Genomic DNA, 26939 nt, shown 5'->3' on the forward strand with positions numbered 1-26939 from the left:
TGAACCCATGTCCCCTGCATCAGCAGGCGGACTCCCAACCACTACGCCACCAGGGAAGCCCTAAAAATATATTATTATATATATTATTATTTCACTAGTACTCTTACCATTAGGTAAACATGTGATTTATTTGAAAATTCGTAAGACAAATTCCAAAGATTTAAAGGAAGCCTGCAGCATTATATTTTTAACACCAACAAACTCAAGCTATCCTTATTCTACTTAATCAGGGGTCTTTACTGCTCCAGAATCTATTTCTAAATATAAACTGAGGAGCCTTGTCAAAAGAGGCCAATTTCATCATCATTATGTGACCTTTCAGGAGAGCTTGACTCTGTGCAGAGATTAATTCTGAAGAGCTTCAAAACTCTTTTACAATTCCAGGATTTATGGACTTGATATTGTAGAAAGAAGTTCACCAGTGTGTCAGGGGATTCAAATTTTACTCTGAACACCGTCATTAATTGTTTGGATAATCCTGTTCAAAGCACTTCATCTTTCTGGGCCTCAGTTTTATCATCTATAAAATAAGAAATACTCCTGCAAAAAAAAAACAAAAAAAAAAACCTCATAATCTTATGACTTTTATCTACTCTGTCTCGCTTTCTAATGCTGTTTCAACCTATAATGGAAACACCACCATTTAGTAAAATACAGCTTTGTCAACAGCATCTGCCCATAAATGTCTTTTTGCCTTTTAAAATGTACACAAGGATAAAGGGAGGAGCACATTAGGATACTCCTTTAGAGCCTGTGAATAATTCATCCAAAAAATAGTCTAGGTATATTAACTAATCATGAGCTAATAAAATAAGCACAGCAGATCTTAATGATTTACTTTGACTTCAAGATGCTAAAGTGATCAGTTTTGGCCAAATTACATAACTCTGAGTTTTAATGTCATGTAACAGCTAAACATAATTTTACTGAGTACATCCTTAGTAGTACATACAGAACTCCATTTTCTATTAACCCCATCACCTTTCACTTGGGTGAGATTCTAACCTATGAGAGGACAGAGAATATGCTGTGCCTGGAACAGTTCTGCTGATGATGTAGCTACTATTATTCTACCACATGACACTACAGGCTTTGCATTTTATTTTCATAAATACTTCTCTTGCTATCTTTTCACTCTGGCCCCTGTTTCACAACAATATCCCATGGGGCTTGCCATTTCATCAAATCTCCTCTCCTCTCCTCCACAGAGAAACAGAACTGACAACTGTATTACCAGATTGTGATGACTACAATATCTTGCCATTGAAAATTAAAATATGGCCTCATTTTTCATTATGTAGACATCTCTTGAATCTAACTTAAATGGAAAACAGAGAAAATAAAATACAATAAAGTTTAAGTATCCTTAGGTTTTACTTTTTCCTTGAACACGATGGGACGGAATATCCCAAGTGCTTCTTATATGGCTAGTTCTCACTATCAGAAGCATTCAGCCAACTATCCTGAAGAAGCACCCATGTCAGACAGAGTATATATTCACATATGCGGGGGTGGGTGCGTATAAGAGAGTAAGAGGGAGGGAAGTATGACAGGAGTGGGAGGTGTGTGTAAGAACACGTGAGAGCACAGCTTAGTTACAAAGGCTGGACCATTACAAATACCTTATTTGCCCCCCAACTCAAAATTCTTGATTAAAGTAACCTACAAGGATACTGTAATGCCAAACAAACAAAAAAGTCACAGTGAACATGGTGAAGGCAAATATCTTAGAAATGGTCAAACATACTTGTAGTTTGCAACAGAAAAGTAAGACTGTTGTAGTATCGCTATCAAACAGTTTTGTCCATTCCAAAAAAACAGACGTTTTTTTCTAAAACTATGAAGCAGGTCATGAAAGGACTGGAGATACCACTTCTCTTCAGCATATGAAATCTCAGTTTAGCCAGCTACTAGTTTTCATCAAATACATGCATGGTGACACAAACAATAATTCCTATTTTGGAGTCCTTTTTGGAAACTTCAGCAGACAGTAACATTTTCAAAACGGTGAAGTTTCTCTGCCCAAAAAAAGTCCCCTGAAGAAATCTCAGTATTCTGTAGACAGAGTACACCTTAACGCCTGGCAAAACATCTGGTTTTGCTGCTTTGGTAAAGAGAGAAGTTCTACACGTCACTGTGACTCCATCCTTTGTTCACCAGTATGCACTGGTGTGTAAGACTCTACCATGAATCCCGAGAGAAAGCTTAGCTATTGTTGTAAAAGTATTCTATGACTTCATGAGAGCCAAGTCTTGAATCACAGACTGTACAAGAGGATTTGTCATGAAAAAATCTACTGTTGTGAAAGTTGCCAAATTCAGGAAAGCCAAGACTTTCATTCAAGGACTTAAGAGGTTTTGTCAAGAAGTGGGAGCAACTATGCAATTCTTTGCTACACATAAGTTCACTTGCTTTAGCAAGACAAATTCTATAGCTAGAATTTTACCTGCATAAAATACAAACTCATTAACACAGTTTAACTCTTCAATATTAAAACTAAAATGTGGAGTCATAATTTTTTCCCTCAAACACAGCATTATGCCAGAATCTTGCCAAAAAAATGATCTCAATAACTAGAAGGCAAAGAAAATGATGCAACATGAATTAATCTGAAGAGTCTTACAAGAATTCTTATTTCTTGACACAAGCCTACTTTCATCTGGCAAAAAATAAAAAAATCTACAGAGTCCATTGCTCTTTCATGAGATGGGGAAACAAAGTCAAAACTAATTAGATATCAAAAATGACATAAAAGTTGCCAAGTCAAAGACAATGGCATAGCTTCAATGTGTTCTTTAAAAGCTAAATAATAGTAGCCCTTTCAGGAAAATTTACTACTGAGCAGAACTAAAGCTTAATTTTGGTTAATTTGTACCACTTGGATTTATTCAGCAGTCTCAAGTAGTGGCCACTGCCTGGCATAAAAAAAGAAAATGAGACATTATTCTTAAAGTATTTTTTACATTCTTTGTTAAAAAAAATAATTTTCAGTGCAATTAAATACTATAAGCAAAATTTTATGCTCATGTACATGATGCACATTTTTTGTGGGAGAATAGAGTTTTTATCATATTTTTAAAAGGTATATAACATAAACAGTTTAAGAGCCCCTAACTTAAAGCTAGTTCTGGCTGAACATTATACAACTTTTCTGTTTTTATTTTAAATTCTTTTTACCTGATTTCTTTTTGATTACCAAAATGTCTGCTGCTCATCAACCCTGTTTTAAATTTCTACCACTGCTCCTGTGACTGTATTTTAATTCGACCCATCTCTCTAGGTTTTCTTCTCATTCAGTCTCTTTTCCCTGTGCTGCCCTATGTTTATTCACTTAAGTACAGAAAAATTTACCTTCTATATTTTTCATCAGTAAAAGAAATTGTTTCCCTCTAAAGGGAAGAAGAAAGGATGAACCAAAGAAAACATCTCAGTCCTCTGCTCTGGAATTCATTCTAGTGCTATCATCCCAGGGTGCACACAGTATACAGAAATGTATGGCAAGTTATTATAATCAACACTCACCAAAATCATGCACTAGCAATAAGATTCAATTTTGTAAACTGTCACCAATAAACAGTGCTTTGGCATCCTTAGATATAATTCAAAAATGTAACAACGACAAGTAAAACAAGAAATGAGGAAGGAGTAAAGGAACCAGGAATCAATGCCATTATCCAGCTGAAAATGATGGCTATGATCACTTATGTTTCTGTTTTGAAGTTAAATTAAAAAGAAATTAGCTTAAACTGTAAGAGAACCTTCCTCATTATGAAAATTATTAAAACTAGAATAAATTTTTCATATAAAATTAGGATGTCTTCCTCAATAGAGGTCTCTAAATGAGTTTTTCCATCTATCTTAAGTAGTTTGGTTTTTTTTCTTTCTTGGAGACAGAAATGTACAAAGTCCATTTGTAAGAAATGTAAACATGTTTTGCCATACTTAGTATCCAAAGAAATAAATCCCTTGAAAATCACTGTAAAAAATTCTCCCAAGAGTTCATTTTTTGCTTTCAAATGTACTACACAAATTAAATTTGTCAATGATTTTTCAGCATAGTCTTTAGTCTTCCGAATAAGAGAAGAACCTTTGACTAATCTTAATTATAACCACATTTATGAGTATTCAAATCAAAGAATAATCTCTATGTATTTTAAAAGTAAAGATCACACTTTACTAGGTAATGGCATCCAAATTATTATCCAAAGACATTTTATTTTCAAGCAAGCTTCAGGAGTATCAAGCTTACTTTTGATCAATGTGCTGCTTTTTTAAATGCTTTGTAAAGATTTCATGATACCAAATATGCGATCCAGTTAATGGGTAAGATTTGCTAGCACGACATGAAAATGCTAGAATGAACAGAAAAACTGAATGAATCTGTCATTTGCTCATGTGAAAGTTAAGGGAGTATACTAATTTAAATGTTTAGAGGAAAGAAAATAAGGGTTAACAACTATCTTTTTAAAAATTTATTTTCCAATAAATTCTCAGATCTAGGAAGAATAAAGAAAAAAAACATCAAATATAACTTACCTTTTTGTCTCTGGTCCTTACTTCCCCATAGAAATCTAGGGCCTCTTGTGCCTTTAAAAATTTGCCCCGATGTAACAAATATGCGCAAATCATTACACCAGTTCGTCCCTTTCCAGCTTTACAGTGAATTGCTGCTACATGATTGTCATCTTCACTTAGCCATTGGTCAAGATCTTCACAAAAGGGTTTGATAAGTTCTAGCTGTGGTGGATTATGGTCTTCGAAAGGATACTGTGCAACTGTGGTAAAAAGATAACCTCAAATAAGAAAACAATCTCTCCTGAATTGCTTATTAAAAGTAGGTTAACTTTAGAAATGTTGCATATAAACTTAACAGAGTTCTTAAAGAAAAACTGAACTCCAGAGAAAAATAATTTGTCTCATAATTTTCTAATTTTTGAATAGAAAATAGTCTCTCAACTCAAATTTATTCATTAGACAGGGAAACCAAGTATTATTTTCCTCACTTTATGAAGGAGGAAACTTTGCAATAGAGTAGCAAAGAAGTATCAGAGGTCACAACATATCAGAGGTGGAGGTAAACTCAAAATTAAATGTCACAGGAGCCTCTTATCAGGGCTCTCAATACATTTTCTAACAAAAGGAATTGTAACACTTATAATATTGCATAATCACAAAACATATATTCCAAAGAAAGTACAGATCACCAACAAATCAACAATGGAAAAGACTGCATTTTACACTTCATAGAATAAAAACGTCAAACATGTTATTTTAAAGATGGTCTTGCAAATGTTAGTGTTGTATACACATGACTTTAAAGACACTTACAAAGGAAATTGAGAAAAAAAAAACCCAAGCTATAAAATGTATACAATTGTAGTAAAGTTTATCAAGTGAAGTTTCAGGTCTTTTCACATGAGTTATAAGAACTCAAAACTTCTCTGTTCCCTATAGTTAGAGTTGAGGTTTTTAAAAAAATTTTTTCTAGAAATAGGACTTTAAATATATCACTACTAAATTTTATCTTATTGGTTCCACTCTATTAAGATTCTTAAAAATGCCGACTAACATTCAATGTACTTATCTTCTGTGTTATCTAAATATGTGAAAAGTATGTCCTTTATATCTTCAACCAAGTCATTCATAATGTGGTACAAGATACACTCAATTAAGCCTTTGGTGTGACAGAACAGCTCTTCAAGTAGACAATGACTACCATTACAGGGAATCATCAGGACAGCTTTTACTTAGTTATCTGCCCAGCTATACCATCATTCCATCTTCATTTCCCCAGTGGCATACAAAAACATCCAGAAAAACCTGTTAAAGCTAGATAAACCTCGAGTAAAACACTCTTTGACCAGTAAGCAGTAGCCTAAATCCACTAAAAATGAAGCATTCTTAGTAAATCTATCCTGGCTTTCACAGCCATTAGCACTTCTGAATTCTCAAACCAACTGTTTGAAAGTCCATTCTAAATATTTAGGAGGGATATCAATCTGTCAAGGCACCCACTTTCTCTTTTTGACTATCACGGCAGCATCTTGCCAAGCTTCTCAACTCTTCAGGTCTCTCATGGTTCAAAGCGTTCCACAAATACAAATGAAAGTTTCTGTGGGCTCTGAGATAGAATTTACTACACCTGGAGAAGAACACATTTAAATCAACTCCTGCTCTCATCTATCAGCCTCCTCTTATCCATATTTCATTATACCCTTTTCCACCACGCAGGTCATGTTCCTCGATAGGAGTTAAGTTGTTCTTCTTTCTCCCTGTAATCTCTTACTGTTACACCAAATGCATCAAACTGTAGGAATAACCCTCTCTTTATTCTACTGTTTGTCTAGGAATTTCTCCTAATTCTCGGTCTATTCTACAATTTAGTCTTCCTAGTACTACTGGCAGGTTTATATGATACTTGTTTCCAAAAACAATAGCAAAACTAAATTTATTTTTCAAATTTTCTAAGACCATCTTTAAGATAAATATACCACTTAATAATTGAGATTATTCATTATTGGTACGACAGTAAGATTTAGACTGTTGGCTTCAAGTTATCAAACATAATACAGTGTATTTATGCCTACCTCTGCAGTTAAATTTGGCGGTATCATAATGTCTTTCAGCACATCTAAAAGAAAAGTTTAAATGTGATATAAAATTATCTTTTGCACTTGAGAAAAAAGTATATTAGTAGCAAACATTTTCTGAACCTTTATAATGTACCAAGCATTATGTTAAATGTCTTACATTAACTATTGCTTTTAATCTTAAGACTCCTGTGAAGTAGGTACTGTTATTATCCACATTTTACAATTAAGGAAATCAAGGCTGAAAATGTTAAGTATATACAATCAGAGCTTATACGTTTGCTTACAAAACTTATAATGCTACTAATATACAACACTGCAAATTCACTTGCATCTATACCTTCACATTCCCTTTGTGAAAATTATATATGCGAATGGTCTTTATTTTTGATTTCACAAGATATGTGTAAACAACTAACTACTAGCTTCAATTTTATCTCTGCCTTATAATTGAGCATATACAGTTTTCTCAAACTATTACTACAAAAGATGTATGTTAAAAACAGTAAAATTATAAGGGCAAAGGAAAAGTAAAGAATAACTGAATGATGCTAATCTACTCAGACACAACACTTACTACATCTTTTAACCAGATCTTTCTCTCTTTAGAGAAGCCAAAGGTCATCTTTTTCAATAATCTCTCAGGTTATAAGTTTTAATTAAAGTCTGAGAGTAATGAAAGACTAGTAAGTAAAATCAATATAGAATAGAAAAAAGTAATGTTGACTTAGCATTACTTACAGCATGCTAAAATTTGTCTTTTTAATAGTAGTCACGTTTGTTATCATGCACTGGCTGACGCATGATTAATAGGCCATGTTCATAAACATTAATAGGCTCAGAAAGGGATTCCATACATTAGCTTGTGGTCAGCAGCATTCTGGTACGTTCAACTACTAACCAAACCAGATATTTAAAAAAGTATTTAAAATAAAAACTTAGCATTTTAAAACAAATAAAGGTCCATAGCCTCTGAATCTACCATTCCAAAATCCCCAAATTTTGAAGCATCTGAAACTTTCTCTTAACTGTATGGCAAACTCAATTGCAGCAGAACTTGATCTGAGTTTATGAGAATGTGTACTCCTTAATTAATAGGAATACACTTACAGCAAAGACTGAAACATTTTATCCTAGGTACTGTTCCAAATCCCACTGGGGTGTTATGCAATACAAAATATATGCTTCCATGTTACCTTTCTAAAAACTGAAAAATTCTGAATGCTGAAACACAACTAGCCCAAAGAATTTCACATAAGTGGTTATGGACCTGTGCTTTACATTTAGAAATCCTGAAATATCTGTAGAGTTCATCTATTTTAAACAATTTTTAAACTCAAATCCACATGAAGGTTGGGAATTCCCTGGTGCTCTCACTGCCAAGGACCTGGGTTCAATCTCTGGTCAGGGAACTAAGGTCCAACAAGCCAGGTGGTGTGGCAAAAAAATTTTTTTTTAAATTTAAAAAAATCCGCATGAAGGTTGAACTAATTATAAGCAAACTGCAACCCACTAATTTCTAACTGGTCAGACCTGAAACAAATCAGCTTCTCATAATATTGCTGAAAACAAAGCTTTTCCACTTTAGCATACTATAATTTAGTATATTGAGTTTTGCTAGAAAGAAAATTTATTTAACAATGACATAAGCACATATACGCATCCTTGCTGAATAATTTCATACTCGCTTTTATTAAAAAAAAAAATGACAGGCAGAAAGAAGAGAACTGACCAAGAAAATAGTAACATTTTACACTTTCTTTGGTACAGGTTAAAGAGGAGTATGGTCAATAGAGAAGAATCCTTAATGGAATATTTTTTAAGGAATCATGTAAAATAGGGCTTATGAGGTGAGGGGAGAGGTATATACCGGGAAACAATTCTAAGAAACTGGTCTCATAAGAGCACAACAAAAAATAAACATTTTGAGTTTCATACAGCTTCAGTTATCTAAAATTCCTGTACGTTTTTAGCAGCTCAAAATGTTTGGCTTGATAAACACTGCTGATAACTGCCTTCATACACTGATTCTCAAATATTATTAAGAGGAAAAAAATGGAGGGAAAGTGAAAATAATGAGCTACTAAATGTCTATTAGATGTGCATACCTTACAAAGTTTCCATATTGTTAAATTCATCCTCACAATCATATAACAGTTAATACTGTCTCCATTTTATGTATGAGAAAGCTAAAATTTAGAAGAGCATTACAAAACTGGCCCCAAACCACGATATGTAAATGGAAGAGCCCAGCACCTCTGATTACAAAAGTCAAACATTTTTCAGTATTGTTCCATACTCCACACATAATAAAAAATATAGGGCTTCCCTGGTGGCGCAGTGGTTGGGAGTCCGCCTGCCGATGCAGGGGACACGGGTTCGTATCCCGATCCGGGAAGATCCCAAACTTTAAAAAACAAAACAATAACAAATTTTAGTCAAAGTCAGCATTCCAACAAGAGCATTATTTGGCATAAAAGAACCAACAAACAGTGATAATGAAAACATGAAAAAATTGTGAAAATATCTACAGGTATGGATAGGGAGTATGTGAAAACATATACTGCGCCTGGTAGTGATAAAAGTGATTTGGGGAGTGGTTGGTCGGGTAAGAAAGAAGACTCTCTTAATTAAAACCTTCTCTGATGGGGCTTCCCTGGTAATGCAGTGGTTAAGAACCCGTCTGCTAATGCAGGGGACACAGGTTCGATCCCTGGTCCAGGAAGATCCCACATGCTGCGGAGCAGCTAAGCCCAGGCGCCACAACTACTGAGCCTGTGCTCTGGAGCCCAGGAGCCACAACTACTGAGCCTGTGCGCCACAACCACTGAAGCCTTCATGCCTGGAGCCTGTGCTCTGCAGCAGGAGAGGCCACGGCAATGAGAGGCCTGTGCACCGCAACGAAGAGTAGGCCCCGCTCGCCGCAACTAGAGAAAGCCCACGCACAGCAACGAAAACCCAACGCAGCCAAAAATAAATACATTTTAAAAATTTAAAAAAACACAAACTTTCTCTGATAACTGCACACACATACACACACACAGAGTCCCTTGTAATTTTATGGTATATTAGTGATAAGACAAGTCTTTCAACAAACCAAAATTAAAGATACATGAATGGTAAATGGGATCTGACTAAGACAAGTGTATTTATACTTCCTTATAACTAGAACTCAAAAGATATCTTTTTTAAAATCATCACCTCATATTGGCTTATATAAGACAAGAGAAATAAAGATGCACTGAAAGAGAGCTTTTATGAAGCAGTAGACAGAAAGTGAAGAAAGGGATAAGATTAATACGAAATGCTTCCAGAGAAATGAGACTCATCATAGAATCAGCTAGGCATGTAGGTCTCTTCTTTACTCTCTTCAATGGAGCTATCCCTATCTTACAAAATAAAACTTAATAGATAAAAATTAACAACAGCTGAAGGTTTACCACAAATTGATGCATAGCTGTATGTCAAATAGAATATACCATGAAATATAGTCAACCTTTTAAAAATTAGCATCCAGTGAACATTTAACTTCCTCAAAGGCAAGAACTATAGTATGTCTTTATACCCTATCTCCCCCCTCCTCCCCTTACCCCCACCAGAAGACAGATTACAGAGGAAAATACAAAAATGAAGTACACACACTCGCATAAAACAAACTGATTAATGTACTAAGTAATTCATCAAGTATACCTGAATTTGGTTAATGATATGAGGCTAATTTTGTCCTTTCTTAAAATAACTTACTGAATGCCTGATAATAGAGATATAAAGTTACAGTCAATTATTAGAAAGTCCACATTAAGAACTCTTCTTCACCCACATATGTCATAGTTGCCATAAAAAGTTTAATATACTATTAAATACAGGTATGTCAAGTGCAAATATTTTAAGATCTTTCCATTTACATATGTTTGCAAAGACATACATCACATCTAATTAATATCCTAAAAATAAACAAAATAGAAACATCTGCTACTTATCAGACTCACTTACCCAGAGACAGAAATATAAACAGAGGTAGAAAAGTAAAGAAGACTGAAAACTGACATCAGAAATCAAAACATGCTACAACTTGGTAGTTCTAGAAACTTCTGAAGAAAGTAAAATTTGGGGTGATTAAAACAAACAAAAAAAAACAGAAAGGGAATACTGGCATCAACAGTGGATGGTCTGCTACCATATGTACCTGTGTGACCCTGTTCAACTCGCTTAACTTCTCTAGGCCTCAGATTCCCCATCAGTAAAATGAGAAGGTTGGACTAAACGATCTCTTTCAGGTACTTTCCAGTCTATGATTCCATTAAATGGATGGGGGAATAAGGGAGTTAAAATATGTGCATCAAAAGCTACTCTCAACTAATAATGAGACAGTTCATTAACTTGGGGGTCCGATGTTTGGATATACAAAAACAAATAGGCAATCAACTCTCCAGGCTAGATACCAATGCCAACTTAAACCATAATAACACAAATGACCCACAATACTGACAGTACAAACCTGAGTCCTAAATTCTAGAAGCAGGAAGCCATTGCATACAGGAATGAAAAGAATTTCCTTTCCTTTCTTTGGATATAATGTTAAACTCAAATAAAGTTTTGAAATAAGGCAGAATCTGTCTTTAGTATCTTTCTATCTTTAGTAGAGAGTCTGGGACTCTCTACATGCTCAGTACTAAGAGTCTAAGCCTGAGGTGACTCATTTAGTGGACTCCAGCTTTTGACAGTTCATGTCCTGTTTGGTTTTTTGTTTGAAACTTAACTTCTGAATCCAGTTGTTCAAAAACTACAAAACTTTGTGGTTTTTATTTTCCTCCACAGAAACACTCTGGCACCTGTAACAAGAGTTTTTGTAGGAGAGGTTAATCCAGAAAAGAGAAAGATACACGCACAGATCATTTGTTAAGTTGGAACCCACCTAAACTTAAGTTTCTACAGCACCTTTTACTTTCTTTCATCTTATTACCACTACACCGTACACACACACACACACACCATAATCTGACCATAATGGGTTATCTGCCATATTCTAGACAATATTATTGCCAACAAGCTTCTTACACGCCATTCTCTCTGCCTGCACTGCCATTTCCCCTCCTCCTAAGCCTCAGGTCAACCTCTATGATTCTTTTCACCCCAGCTCAAACATGCCATTCTTTATGAAACCTTCCCTACGGGGTGCAATGCACTATTTTGACTGTTGTCTACACAGCTCTCTTCTATACAAGAGTTACCTCTTCTATAATATTTTGTCTACCTTTCACATTAGACTATAATTACCTGAGGAATGGAACTACATCTTATTCACCTCTGCACTAACAAAATGTTGTAGAATGTCTAACATGTAGCAAGCCCTCAATAAATGTTTGCTTCTTTGTTCATCTGAGGAAATCAGTGACAACTCACTAAGAGATACAATACTAGTGTCTACTTCACTCTCAGGTCTTCTGAAGTCTTATCAGAGTACAAAGATCACTAAATTAAAGATAAAAAAGCAACATCCCACAAGCCAATAAGGCACAGAGACCCTTTCATTTTTTTGGTGAATATCTGAAAGCCCACTGAACACAGAAAAAAACCTTGTTCTTACATTTGATAAATAAACTCTACAGAAATTATAACAGTAAATTAGCATACATAACTTTAGATTAAAATTTTTTCCATTGCATAATTTATACATATCACATAGGAAAAATAAAAGCCAGGTAGAAACATAACACATTTTATGCACAATTTGTTTTTTTAATTAGAAAATGGTCAATATTTTGGGAAGGAAAAAATGGTCAAGAGCAAAAATGATAAGATATTTTCTTCACATTTTTCTTTCCTTCTTTTTCTATTTTACACCTCTACTCACAAAGTCAAAAGAAAAAGTGAAAGGTTAAAGATAAGGTCAGCTAGCTGAATCAAGAGGCAATCCTTACATCCCTGCCCCAGACAAGAGAAACCACCCAATTCAACAATTTTAGTTAACTTATTTATTTTATATACAGTTAGAGAATATGCTAATAGCTTTTTCAATCAATTGACCTAGAGACACAGAATAAAATTATGTCTACTCTAGAAGCATCCCTCCATGGAAGATGGCATTAATGCTTTAGCAGAAGCTCTGTGTGAATTACACTTCAAGTTACCACATGGTTATGGGCCCAAAGATGGGCTAGATGCCAAGTCATTTAAAGCAGATCAAGTAACATGAATCTGTGCCAACATTGTTTTACCTCATCACTACACTTTCTAAATGACCTAACAATGCTCTCAATCAGACTTCTTGAACTAATTGTTTTAGGAATACAATTCTGTTAAAATATATCTTTACCTCATTCTAACAAGGAAATAACTTTCACTCAATAGTTATTTTAGAAGATATTTGCAAGCATACAAACAAGAAAACATACTTACAGATTGTATATCTTGTAATGGTTTTTATGCTTTGAATCCAAAAACCTTAAAACAAAACAAACAAACAAAAAGCCACCATTAACAAAAATGAGCTAACATTTGAAATTACATTACTACTATTGAGAAAAACCAAAAGACAGATTCTTCTTTCCTAATCTCAAATATCATTTAAGAAAAATAAATAAACTCCAATAAATAGTCTATCCATGGATTTAAACTAGTAATCAGGTCTTTCTTAAGTAATTATTACATTACACAGATTTATACAATCTGAAGTAAAGCCATAGCTCTTCATAAAATGAATATTTTCATAATCTCTCTTCAGCCTAACATAATGAGATTGAGTATTAAGAAATAACTTCTTTAAAAAGCAGCATTAGCATTTAGCTCAAGTTTACCTAGCTTATACAGTTTTGTGAGAAATAGTCACATGCAATCAAGGAATCTTAAAAATAATCCTGGAAATTCAGCCATCATTTTCTTTCAAACTAAAAACTTTTGATATTTGAAAGATGCAAGTAATAACTATTAGCTCTGTACAAAGTTTATTATTTTCACATACATACTCTCATTTGATACTCACAAACATCTGAGAGGTAGGTATCAAAGAAATTACAGGACTTGCCCAAGGTCATACAGCTAATACGTCAAAATAATACGTCAAAAGACCAAAGACCTCTCCCCTCAACAATTAGTTAAGAAACTAAACAACAACAATTACAGCCAACACTTACTATATACCAGGCACTATTTTAAATACTTTATGCATACAAATTTGTTTAATCCTGTAAGGTAGGTAATAGAGGGGTTAAAAAAGTATAAGGCTGAGGAAATAGAATAAATAGAAGAATAAATGGAAAACAGAAGAGAAGATTTTAAAAGATCTAAAGTCTAGGAGATTCAACATATGAATAGGCATCCCAGAGAAAAAAACAGAAAACACAGGAGAAGAAATCCAAGATATAATTCAAGAAAAATACCCAAAACTGAAGGCCATGAATTTCCAAACTGAAAGGGTATAATGCGTATTCAGCAATATTAAAACAGACCCAAATAAAGGCATACATATCTCACTGAAATTTCTGAATGCTGAAGACATAAACATAAGATCCTAGCTGCATGAGAGGAAACATGTTTCATAAAATGAATCTGGAATCCGAATAACATCATCCTTTTTAATGGCAACACCAGCAGCTAGAAAACAACTGGGCAAAACCTTCTGACTTAAAATTATTCCCAGCCTAGAATTCCATACCAAGATAGACTATAAAACAAGTGCGAGTACATATATAATAAAGGCATTTTAAAATAAGCAAAGACTCAAATAATTTTGCTTTCCACATATTCTCTCTCAGGAAGTTACTACAAGATGTGTTCCACCAAAACAAGGGTGGGAAACCGTGAAAGAAGATGACAAGTTCCAGAAACTGAAGAATCCAACGCATGAGAAGAAAAAGGAGAATCCCCAGAATGAATAGTGAAGGGACATCTCGATTAGACAGTCATACAGCAAGCCTAGAGAACAACTAATCCAGATTAGGGCAGACCAGAAGGTTCCTGGAGAAGATGAAATTGATATAATAAAAAATGTGCTCAAACATATATAGAGATTTATACAACTAGGAGTAAGTTTAGGGATGAATTAAAGTTAAGAATGTAGAAACTAAACGAGAGAGAGAGAAAGAGAGAGAAAAAAGGAGGGAAGAAGGGATGGAGAGAGGGAGAATTGTAAATCCAGGGAAAACAAAATGTGTAGGAAAAACCAGTTATAATATACTATATTGCTTAACTATGAATGACATTTATCTAGTCATAATGACATAAAAACCCAATATTGATATAACCAAAATTACAATATGGCCTAAGATTAAGAACTCTTGCCACAGGGCATAGGGAAACAAAGGAAAATAACTACCTTTTTTTTTTTGTGGCAGTGGTTGTTAATAAACCCTATAGAACTATTTGATTTTAGTATTTCATGTGTACAACTTTTTTAAAGTAAATATTTAAGGTATGTGTAATTTTTTATAATTCTTTGCTTTAACCCACTACTTCAACCAACCCAGGACGCACTGATTCTGCTACAGACTTCTACTGAGCTATAAATATATTACAGGAAAAAGTGGTTTGTTACAGACCCTTTCACTCCTGTCTGTTCTACCCTCTTTATCTTCTATATTCCTGTACCTTTTTCTCAATTTTTACTTTTGGATTTTTCTTTAAATTGAGGTAAAAATTTACATACAGTGAAATAGACAGATCTTAGGTGTACAATTCTATAAGTTTTGTAACAACCACTCTAATCAAAATATAGAACACTTCTACCACCCCAGAAAATTCCCTCATGCCCATTTTCAGTCAAGCCCCACCAAGCTCTCAGGTAGCTACTACTATTACCATATATTAGTTTGGCCTTGTTCTTTAATTTCATGTAATTGTAATCATGTAATATGCATTCTTTTTAAACTGATTTCCTTCACTTAATGTTTTTCGAATTTACCCATGTTGTTACATGTATGGATAGTTCATTCTTTTTATTCTGTTATTCCACTGCATGAACATAACACCATTTGTTTATCCATTCTCCTTTGATGGATATCTGGGATGTTTACAGTTTGGGGTTATTATGAATAAAGTGCATAAACATTCTCGTGCAAGTCTTTTGGGGGACATATGCTTTCATTTCCTTGAGTAAATAACAGCTAGGAGTAGAACTGCTGGGTCAAAGAGGAGATAGGGTGGGTGCATATTTAACTCTATAAGAAACTACTGAACAGTTTTCAAAAGCAGCTATACCATTCTACAGTCCTACCAACATTTTAAGAGTTCCAGTTGCTCCACAGTCTCATCAATATTTGGTGTTGTCAGCGTTTTAAAATTCTAGTCCTTCATTTGTTTATTAGCCATTTTTACACTTTCTTCTTTGAAATGTCTGTTTAAGTCACTGGCTCATTTCTTCCCCCAACTGGATTATTTGTCTTTTTTATTATTGATTTATAGGAGTCTTTTATATATTCTGGGTATAAGTCCTTTGTCAGATATTTGCTCCTTGTGTATGACTTGCCTTTTCATTTCCTTAATATTGTGCTTTGAAAATCAACAAATTAAAATTTTGATAAAATCCAATATATCAAATTTTTCTTTTGTTTAGAACTTTGCATCCTCTCTGAGAAGTCTTTCCCTACACATAAAGAATTCATAAAGATATTCTCTATGTTTTGTTCTAGAAGCTTTATACATACTTTTAGACTTTTCTCAGTTTCTATTTTAATTTGGTTGGAAATTTAGGTAAATATTATGGGTAATTAGAATAACCAAAACATAGACAAATGATTTGGAGGACAGTGATCATAAAATTTAATAAACAACAACTCATTGCTACCTGCCATTTCTTCCACCATAGGTTTCTTCTGAGAGAAAATGAATAAGTAAAAAATGGTCTACAAAATACAATTTTCTCACGGAAAGCCTACAGTGTAAATGTGAGCAGAGGGGGGGTAAAAGGTATTTTGGAGGATTAACAGTTCATTTTTAGTTCATTCTGAGTCTGGTAACTATGTTTTGAATCTAAATACATAAACCAATACTATATTAATAGGTATGTACACATCCCATTGCCCATCTCCAAGGAATACTATTCACATGTGGCAGCCCTTCGTACACTTAAACTGGAGTCTAAAGGACTGACAGAACACATACCAAAATGATCACAGTGGCTATCCTGGGTTTTCAGGGAAAGATGGAGGCTTTCATGATTTACTTTCAACAATTTACTTCTACAATTTTGTTGTTAAAACATAAGCACATACTACTTTCAAAAGAAAAAAGTTTTCTGTCCTAATGTATTTTCCCAAAAAAGTAAGAACTGATGAAATTATATCACACTATGTTTTACCTCCAAAAAGTGAGCTTCATTAAAAGTCTAGGTTCTTTTAAACAGTACTTTTTAGAGTTTACATAAAATTAATATTTTCATATACTATTTTTAAAGTAGAAAAAACAAGGATCAAAGCTTTTTTCAATGTGATAACAGTCCTCCTTGAGAAATAATTAGTTTTAATGATTCATGCAATTCCTATTTATAAAGACTCATGAGGTTTTTCTTAATTATATTTTCATTCATACTGAGCCTGTCCTGAGGATGTTAAAAAAAAGAAATTATTGGCACACACTGTATGCCAAAATCACAAATCTAACATCAGTGAGAAACGATGTCAACAAAACAGAAACAATTCATTAAAATGCTGGTAACGTGTTATCTCTTTAAATCCCTCCTAGAGGCTCCAGCCATGGAAAGCCTATTCTTCAATTTCATCAGCACACTTCATATGTTACTTTAGCTAGGTGTCTACAATGTATATTCAAAGCCAACTTTTATCCTCTTTTAACTTTCAAGTATTATTTATTATGGGCACAACTGCTAAGAATTTTTGCTTCCCAATCCTTTATTTTCCTACATTCCATTCAGGAAGTACTAAAGGCTTCCTAAATAAACAGCCTCATTTGATGCCTTATAACACACATTTAAAAATAAAATCACTTCACTTCTAGAAAAGAAAAGTATCTATTAGGGTAACCTTTCATTAAATTAAATATCCCACAAAATAATACTGATTGACCTAGTAAAATGGAAATACATTAGAGATGGTAAATAGGTGTCAAACTAGTAGTGGCTTGTTGAGGGGCAATGTTAAGGCTATTAAAACAGGTTGGAGACTGGGAAAGAATATCTGCCATTAGTGAAGGAGAGAGAATAAAATAAAAATTTTCACTTTATTTGCCATTTCTAGAGAACATCAATACAAATATATGGGTAAAATTCAGTAAAAAGCAAAATTTGAACATTATAAATTATTATACAGTAGCAAAGTTATTGTAACCAGATTAAAGTTCTATTATGAATAGGCCTTAAATATCTTTGTTCTAAAAATCTTTTTTTATACTGGCATTCAATATAAAGGGGCCATCTCTTAAAATTTTTCTTACAGGAGCATGTATATACTTTTGACCATTAAAGAGTATCTGGTACAGGAGTTTTCCTCTTGTAAATAACTGTAAAACTGGGCAAAATGTATGAGGCACTAAACAAAAGGTAGCATAGGCTTATGATCCTTAGGGAAAAAGAAACATGAGGTTACCCCATGGCTGCCTTGTTTTCAGGTTGGAGACTCTTTTCTGACACAGCAGAAGGAAGTAGCACAAATGGAACAAAGGTTTCACTGAGGTATACAGGCAGAGATTGGAGTTGGGTGGTAAAGCAGCTAGAGTTTGTGGAAGAGGGTAGCAGAAAAAGGAGGATGAACAGACAGAGGGACTTCGAAGTGTGTATGGAAATTCACCTCAGGGCCTTGGCCATGGGTTGGGCTGCATGTGTGCAGAATCTGGAAGCATAATGGAGATGACACCAGAGATAGCACAGCTCTAGTAGAAGGAGCTCTGGTCCAGCCAGAGTGGAGAGACCTCACTGAGGAACTCACGTATTCAGCTGAGAACCCAGAAAGGCCACACGTTAGGAGTAAGGATCATGCCCTGAACAAAAGACAAAACTAAAATAGGCCTGCCTTAACAAAGCAAACCAAACCTGATAATACAAGAAGATTAACCATTAATTTAAATGCCTGCCAAAATGAAACTCAGCACCCTTAAATTAACATTCAGACTCCCTACAACATATCACCCACAACATTCATCATACAATTAAAACTTATTAGACATGCAAAGCAGGAAAACATGACCTACGACGAAGGAAAAAAAAAGCAGTCTGTGGAAACCAACACCAAGACAAACCAGATGTTAGAATTAGCAGACACGGACTTTGAAGCAGCTATTATAAATATATATGGGAATGTAAAGGAAAATGATTATAGCAAATGACAAGACAAATCTCAGCAAAGACACAGAGACTATAAAAGACAGAAATTCTGGGTCTCAAAAGTACAGTATCTGAAAAGAAAAAAATCTACTTGCATGGTCTTAATGGAAGACTGGGAACTGCAGAAGAAAGATGTGGCAGATTGCATTTTCTAAGAATGACTACATCTCCCATCCCACATGCTCTTCATACAACATAACCTTAACACTGTTCCCATCAAGTGATGGGGTCTATGGTCCCTCCCCCTTGAACTTGGGCACACCTTTGTGACTGCCTCAACCAACACAGTATGGGCAGAAGTGACATAAAGCTATTTCTAAGGCTAGGGCATAAAAATGCCATGCACTTTTACCCATGCACTTCATTCTTAACAAGCTGCCATGCTATGAGGAAGCCCAAACTAGCCTACATGGAAAGGCCAAGTATAGGGGTTCTGGCCAACAGCCCAACTAAAGACCCAGATAAGGACTGCATTTACCAGACATGTGAGTGAAAACACCTTCAGATGATTCAGCCCCCAACGTGCCAACTCATCTCCAGTCACTGAGTCTTCCCAACTAAGGCCCCAGACACTGTGGAGCAGAAACAAGCCACCTCCACCATGCCTTGTCTGAATTCCTGACTCACTTAATCTGTGAGTATAAAATAAATAAATGGTCTATGCTATTCATGTTTAGAGGTGGTTTGTTATGCATAAATATTAGCTGGAAAATAAAGATATGAATTTGACCAAAGATTAGTAGTAATTATCTAACCTGAAGAACAGAAGAAAGAAATTGAAAAAAATTTTAAAGACATCACAGCCGGAAATTTCCCACCCATGGTGTAAAACATTAACTTAGAGATACTAGAAGCTCAATAAACTTCAAGTAAGACAAATATAAAAAGAACCACACTATGCATATCATGATCAAAACCACTGAAAACCAAAGACAAACGGAAAAAAACAAAAGGAGTCAAAGAAAAAGACACATTATGTATAGGAGAATACCAGTCTGAATAATGGCTGACTTCTCATCACATCTAATGAAGTGCTGAAAAGCAAAAAAAAAAAAAAAGCCATCCCAGAAGTCTATATCCAGCAAAATACCCTTCAAAAACAATCAACAGAAGCTGAGAGGATCTGTCGCCAGCAGACTTGCCCACAGGCTGAAGGGAACTAATTCCAGATGAAAAGTGAGTCTACAGAAAGAAACAAAAAGCATCAGAAATAGTAAATATAGGAATAAATATAAAAGGACATCTTTTTCTTCTCTTGATTCCACTGAAAGACAACTGACTGTTTAAAGCAAATAAAATAACACTGTATTCTGGGGTTTATTACATACATAGATATAAAATCATACCAAAAAATTGAGGCAAGCAGAATTTTACTGTTGTAGGGCTCTTATATTTTAATGGGAACTGTAATAAGCTAAGAATGTGTTCAATAATACCTAGAACAAACTCTAAATATATATACATTTATACATACAAATAAAAAGTCAATAGAAGAATTTAAATTGAATACCTGAAAATATTCTATTAACCCCAAAAAGGACAGAAAAAGAGGAATGGAGAGAATGAGAGTGAAACAGGAATGAATGAACAACTAAACACAAATAGAAAGATGTTGGTCTTAAATAAAACATATTAATCATTATATTAAATATAAATGGACTAAACACTCCAATTAAGCAAGTTGGTGATTGGGGATTTCCTTGATGGCTCATTGTTAAGAATCCGCCTGCCAGTGCAGGGGACACAGGTTCAATCCCTGGTCCGGGAAGAACCCACATGCCGTGGAGAAACTAAGCCCGTGCACCACAACTACTGAGCCTGCGAGTCACAGCTACTGAAGCCTGCACACCTAGAGCCCATGCTCCACAACAAGATAAGCCACCGCAATGAGAAGCTTGCACACCACAATGAAGAGCAGCTCCCACTCGCTGCAACTAGAGAAAGCCTGCACGCAGTAACAAAGACCCAACTCAGCCAAAAAAAAAAAGTCAGTGATTACAAAGCAAGTTCAAAACTGACCTTCATATTTCTTCATGAAATATAGTACATATAAATGTTTACATATACTTGCTACACAAGTTGTCACACTCTACAAATATACTATGCAATGCTCAACTCTGAAGAAGCAAGATAAGATTACATAAATCAAATGCAAAACTCAATCTAGATGCTCTATACATTAACACCATGCTACTGAACTCATTGTAGTAGAGGAGAAAAAAATCTAGGTTGCAAGATAAGCTTTATACTGACTCTTAGAAGGCATAAGAAACTCAGTTATTACTTTGAAGTTACTGGTGGTCCAGAGTCTAACCCTCTACCTTTCAGGGTTAGACTTGATCCTGTTAGTATATTGAGTGGGTTTTCCCCCCCCCTCTCCAGGGACAAATTAAAACCCATATCATATGACTGATGTATAAATATCACAATGATCATAATGGCAATATACTAATTTATTGAAAAATCCAACTGCCATAAGAACTAAATTATTCATATCTTTATGACCATATCTCACCATAAGCAGACCTGAGAATTGAAATCAGAATGTTGCTGAATAAATGTGTAATCAAACAAGAGAAGTTAGTTAAATGAAGCAATTTTTAATAGACTAAGATATTCTGATGTTTCCATCTCCACAAAAGGAATGGTTTTGCCAAAAATATCTAAAGTTTATTGGCTAAAGCTTCCTTTCTCTTGGCAGTGCTTTTTCCATGTTTCAATAGCTAACCAATCCTTCTTTTCACCAAAAGGCTTTATGTTGACAAACGAAATATACTCCACTGCATTAAACTGAAGTCTTACTGTAAGGCCTGAGAGTCATTCTGTTTTTTAAAGGTGAACTGGTATATTTCTGCTTGGTGCCAGTACTTACCGATATTAAGGTCTATATTATTAGAGCTGGGAACTGATAAAAATTCATCCAACAAATATTTATTGAACACCTGCAATGTGACAAGCACTACTGTGGATACATTGGTAACAAAACTCCAAGTAGGAACAACCACAATCATAATAACAATTGCTCCTAGCAGCTTGCGAAAACCCCATCAGCAAACCCCCTTTCAAGGTATCCCATTCAGAAAATAGCCTAAGAACACTAGATAGCTCTTACTAATTCAGAAATAGGCTAAAAAGAAAAATAATTACTTATTTGCTACATTTTTCTGTAGGTGAGTCACTATTTGGTAACCATTTTTTTTTTTTTGGGGGGGTGGGGGGTACGCGGGTCTCTCACTGTTGTGGCCCTTCCTGTTGCGGAGCACAGGCTGCGGATGCGTAGGCTCAGTGGCCATGGCTCACGTGCCTAGCCGCTCCGCGGCATGTGGGATCTTCCCGGACCGGGGCACGAACCCGTATCCCCTGCATTGGCAGGCAGACTCTCAACCACTGTGCCACCAGGGAAGCCCTGGTAACCATTTTTAATTCATCTGCTGTATCCATGTTGAATCAACATTTGCCCTTAGAACCCTAATATACCTACAATTACTACTGCTACTAATAAAACATGAAATTGGATTGTTGTTTTTCTTTTTAACACATAAATTATATCTGCCTTAATCCCATTAACACAGGCAAACTGCAAATATTCTAGCCCTTGACTATTTTCTTCTAGTCATCTTCAGGTTGTCAGAATTAAAATCAGTCATATATCGGACACAAGGAAAGGATCTTGTTGAAAATGTACTTTTCACTCTTGCCTGCGCAGTAGTACTTTCTCCTACATTATCTCAAGTTAAATAGAAGAGCAAAAATAAGAGCTTTATATTATATTCAGGTGAAAGGTAGTAATCCCCAGAACTAAAGAAAATCTATTCTATCTAAAGAGGTATAAAATTAGAAGGAAAAGAAATAAACAGTGTGGTAAGTAATCTATAACCCACTGAAAAAAATTCAGAAGGCTATTAAAAATATTATGAATAAGAAACCACCAAACATTTCGCTGAAGAAGTTGTATCATTTTGTGCTTTTACATGGATGAGAGTTCAAGTTGATCTACATCCTTGCCAACCCATTAGCCCTTTAAGTTTTAGCCATCCCATTAAATATGAAATAGGATCTCACTGCATTTTAATTTTCATTTTCCTGATGATTGAGTTTGAATTTTTCATATGCTTATTGATCATTTATAAATCTTCTTTTAAAAAGTTTCTGTTCAGATCTTTTGCCTTTTACGGGGTTGTCCTCTTATGAATTTGTAACAGCATCTTTATACTGTGTTGAATTCAATCCTTTGTCAGATATATGCACTGCAAATATTCCTCCCAGACTGTGGCTGCTTTTTTATTCACTAATGGTGTCTTTCAAAAAATAGAAGTATTTAATGTTGACGAAGTTCACTTTGTCAACTTTTTCTTATACGGTTAATTTTGTATGTACTAAGAAATCTTTGACTAAACAAAAAGTCACAAAGATTTTCTTCTTTGGTGTTTTTATCTAGAAGTTTTATAGTTTTACATTTTTTTTTATGTTTCCATCTATAATCCATTTTACGTTAATTTATGTGTACAGGCATACCTCAGAGATATTTTGAGTTTGGTTCTAGACGACTACAATAAAGCAGATATAGCAACAAAGCAAATCACATGAAATTTCTGGTATCCCAGTGCATATATAAAAGTTATGTTTGGGGCTTCCCTGGTGGCTTAGTGGTTGAGAGTCCGCCTGCCAATGCAGGGAACACGGGTTCGTGCCCCGGTTCGGGAAGATCCCACATGCCGCGGAGCGGCTGGGCCCGTGAGCTGTGGCCGCTGAGCCTGCGCGTCCGGAGCCTGTGCTCTGCAACGGGAGAGGCCACAACAGTGAGAGGCCCGCGTACCGCAAAAAAAAAAAAAAAAAAAAGTTATGTTTGCACTACACTATAGTCTATTAAGTGTGCAATAACAGCATTATGTCTAAAAAAACAATGTACCTACCTTAACTTAAAAATACCTTATTGCTAAAAAATGCTAAACATCACTTGACAACTCAGGGCTGCCATAAACCTTCAATTTGTAAAAAAAAAAAATGCAGCATTTGTGAAGTGCAATAAAGTGAAGCATAACAAAATGAGGTATGCCTGTATGATGAGAAAGGCTCATTTTACTTTTCATACTGACTTACAGTTGTTCCAGCTTCATTTGTTAATAAGCCTGTGTCAATTAATGTATATGTGAGTTTTTCTGGAATCTCTATTTTGCTCCATTGATTTACATTATATGACCCAGCAATTCTACTCATGGGTAGCCAACAGAAATGAAAATATATGTCCACAAAAGTCTTGTCCATGAATACTCACAGCGGCTTTGTTCATAATAGACCCAAACTGAAAACAACCTGAATATCCATCACAGGGGAATGGATAAATAAATTATATCATATCCATAAAATGGAATACCACTCAGCAATAAAAAGAACCAAATTACTAATAAAAGCAACAACAGGGATGAATTTCAAAACTATTATGCTAAAAGAAAGAAGCCAGACACAAAACAGTACATACTATATGACTACATTTATATAAAATTCTAGAACAGGCAAAACTTATCTACAGTGAGAGAAGACAAATTTAGAGATCGCCTGGAACCAGGGCTGAGGACTGATTGCAAAGGGGCATTAAGAAGCTTTTTATGGTAATAGAAATGTTCTAAATCTTGATTGTGGTGATGTTTACATAGGCATATATATGTCAAAACTCAGTGAAGTGTACACTTAAAAAAGGTACATGTTGCATATAAATTATACCTTAAAAAATTGGTTTTTAAGAGTAATATGATTATAAGCATCAATTTATAAAAGGCAACCCACCTCAAAAAATCTCTAATTTATTTTGATTAATAGCAGACATAGCAATAGAAGGAGCACATCATCTTCAGGTATTAGAACTTTTTAGAATGAAAAGCAAAATGGCACTGTCTAGAATAGTAGTCCAATAGAACTTTCCACAATGATGGAAATGTTCTATATCTGTGCTGTCCAACACAGTAGACACTAGCCACGTGTAGCTACTGAGCACTTGAAATGTGACTGGTGCAAAGGAAAATGAATGAGTAAATTTATTTTTAATGAATGTAAATTTAACCATAATTAGCTACATGTGGCTAGTGGCTACCATATTGGATAGCATAAGTCTAAAAGATGTATCTATGAAAAAATCCACTGGAATACAATGCACATGCTTCTTAGAAAGGAAACAGAAATGGGTATATTCTTGGGATAGAGAATAAAATTGAAACAGAAGAAAGATACAGTAATAACTGGGGACTTCACAACTGTCAAAATATCCACTGAAAAAGGTATTTTCAACTATATGCAATTTTCTAACAAATTCTTGGTATTTTTTTTATTAATTTTCTTTTATCAGTAGACTAATAAAGAAGGGAACTACAATTTGGACACATTTCTAACCAAGAATGAGGAACAAGTTTGAGTGGAAATGCCAGGAAACAGGGAGAAAGTGTTCATATAATTTTAGAATTTACGTCAGACAAGGAAGGAAATACTGGCATAGTTAGATATGATACAGATCAGTAAAACGGATTTCAAAAGCTTCATTTAAATAACAGGCTATGAATTCATAACTCAATATCTAAAAGGAAAGACCACAGAGAGGCTTTAAAAACTAAAATTCTGTATAAACAATTACAAATCACTCTAGTTTAAAAAAGACAAGAGGAAAAACAGAAATTATCTAAGACCAATAAACATAGCTGCAGAGAATTTACCCACAACGTTATTTTAAAAATAAACAAACAAATAAATACATATTGCCAGAAAAAAGGAGGGAAATAGTTATAGATGAACATAAAAGAGTAGCATATATAAAGGAACATAAAAATGGAAAAGACAAAAGAAAAGGCTTGGAGTGCGGGGCAATGTTTAGACTAAAAAAAGAACAATAAATAAGGTAGAATTGCATGAGTTAGACAGCTGTATAATGCTAGAGGTAGAAAAAAAGCAGGAACTCCTAAATCTCCTTTTCACTTCTATCTTCTCTGTCCAAGAGAATATTGCTGTGATTCAATAACTCAAGAGTGATTGGTACATGATGTTTCTCTGGATTAAAAGCATTTTTTATTTGCAATTTAAGCAAGGCTATCTCTTAAAGAACATTTCTTAACAAACAGCTATCAACAAAAATCTCTGATATTCCATGATTATACATATTAGTAGAGAAGACAGTTAACAATAAATAATTCAAACAGAAATAATCCACTAAGCTCTTTATCACTGCTTCATCTGAATCTTGTAGTTGTAAAATTCAAATGGCAAGAGTGGCATAGCATTATAAAAATGGTCTGAAGAAACGGTACCACTAATTTGCTAATTTTCAAAAAGTTCATAAAAATCATTAAGAAAAATAATAACAATAGGGTGGTATACACAAACAAACCAAGGAAAAATCTGTTAAGACCAATAAAGATCACCAAGTTGTTTAACCTCGAAAAGAAATGCAATCAAAAATCAAATTACAACAAATAGTAAAATGTTTTAAGTTTCATAATATTCAGTTCACCAAGACTGTGAGAGGGGAAAGACTCATACATGTTGGTGAGAATATAAAATGATACCATTTTTTAGTTTAAACCATGGACCCACTGCAAAGAATTTACCTTAAGGATTATAAGTACTTGCAAAAGGACACCAAGATAAATGTGTGAAGCTTTTCATTAGAGCACTGTTTTCAATAGCAATAACTGGAAATACCCTAAAAAATGTATCTGGGCAGGCTGTTTATTATGGTATGATCATAAAATGGAATAAAAGACAACCAATAAAATAATCAATTATATCTCCACACCAATATGGAAAATTCCTAAGTACGTTAAATGAAAAAAGAATATGCAGTATGTTCTCATTTGTAATTCTTTAAAAAGTGAGTATAAGATGAAAACAATTTTTTAAAGAATATGTGAAACTTTTAATTGTAGATATCTTTGGGAAGAGGGTCTGAGGATGGGACGTGTAAAATAGGAGAAATCTGTAGGGGATATTTGCCATCTCTAGGCTGCTGAGCATCCAAAACCATTCCATTTTGGAGAATTTCAAGAGATGAGAAGCAAATATACCCTTGCCCATCTTGCTTGCATCACATGTACGTC

The 26939-nt window shown here is 34.5% G+C and overlaps 1 protein-coding gene across 1 annotated transcript in view; it reads right to left on the reverse strand.

Annotated features, from left to right (window-relative positions):
* The window catches only part of PTEN (phosphatase and tensin homolog), an 89354-nt gene that overhangs the window by 25066 nt on the left and 37349 nt on the right, over window positions 1–26939 (reverse strand). The window contains exons 3-5 of the mRNA XM_024744811.1: window positions 12990–13034; window positions 6588–6631; window positions 4537–4775 (exon numbers count right to left, since the gene is read on the reverse strand). Coding sequence (XP_024600579.1) covers window positions 4537–4775; window positions 6588–6631; window positions 12990–13034 — 328 coding nt within the window. The remainder of the gene's footprint in view (window positions 1–4536; window positions 4776–6587; window positions 6632–12989; window positions 13035–26939) is intronic.

Source organism: Neophocaena asiaeorientalis, unplaced genomic scaffold, assembly GCF_003031525.2.
Source record: "Neophocaena asiaeorientalis asiaeorientalis breed wild unplaced genomic scaffold, Neophocaena_asiaeorientalis_V1.1 scaffold131, whole genome shotgun sequence".
NCBI classification, from domain to species: Eukaryota; Metazoa; Chordata; class Mammalia; order Artiodactyla; family Phocoenidae; genus Neophocaena; species Neophocaena asiaeorientalis.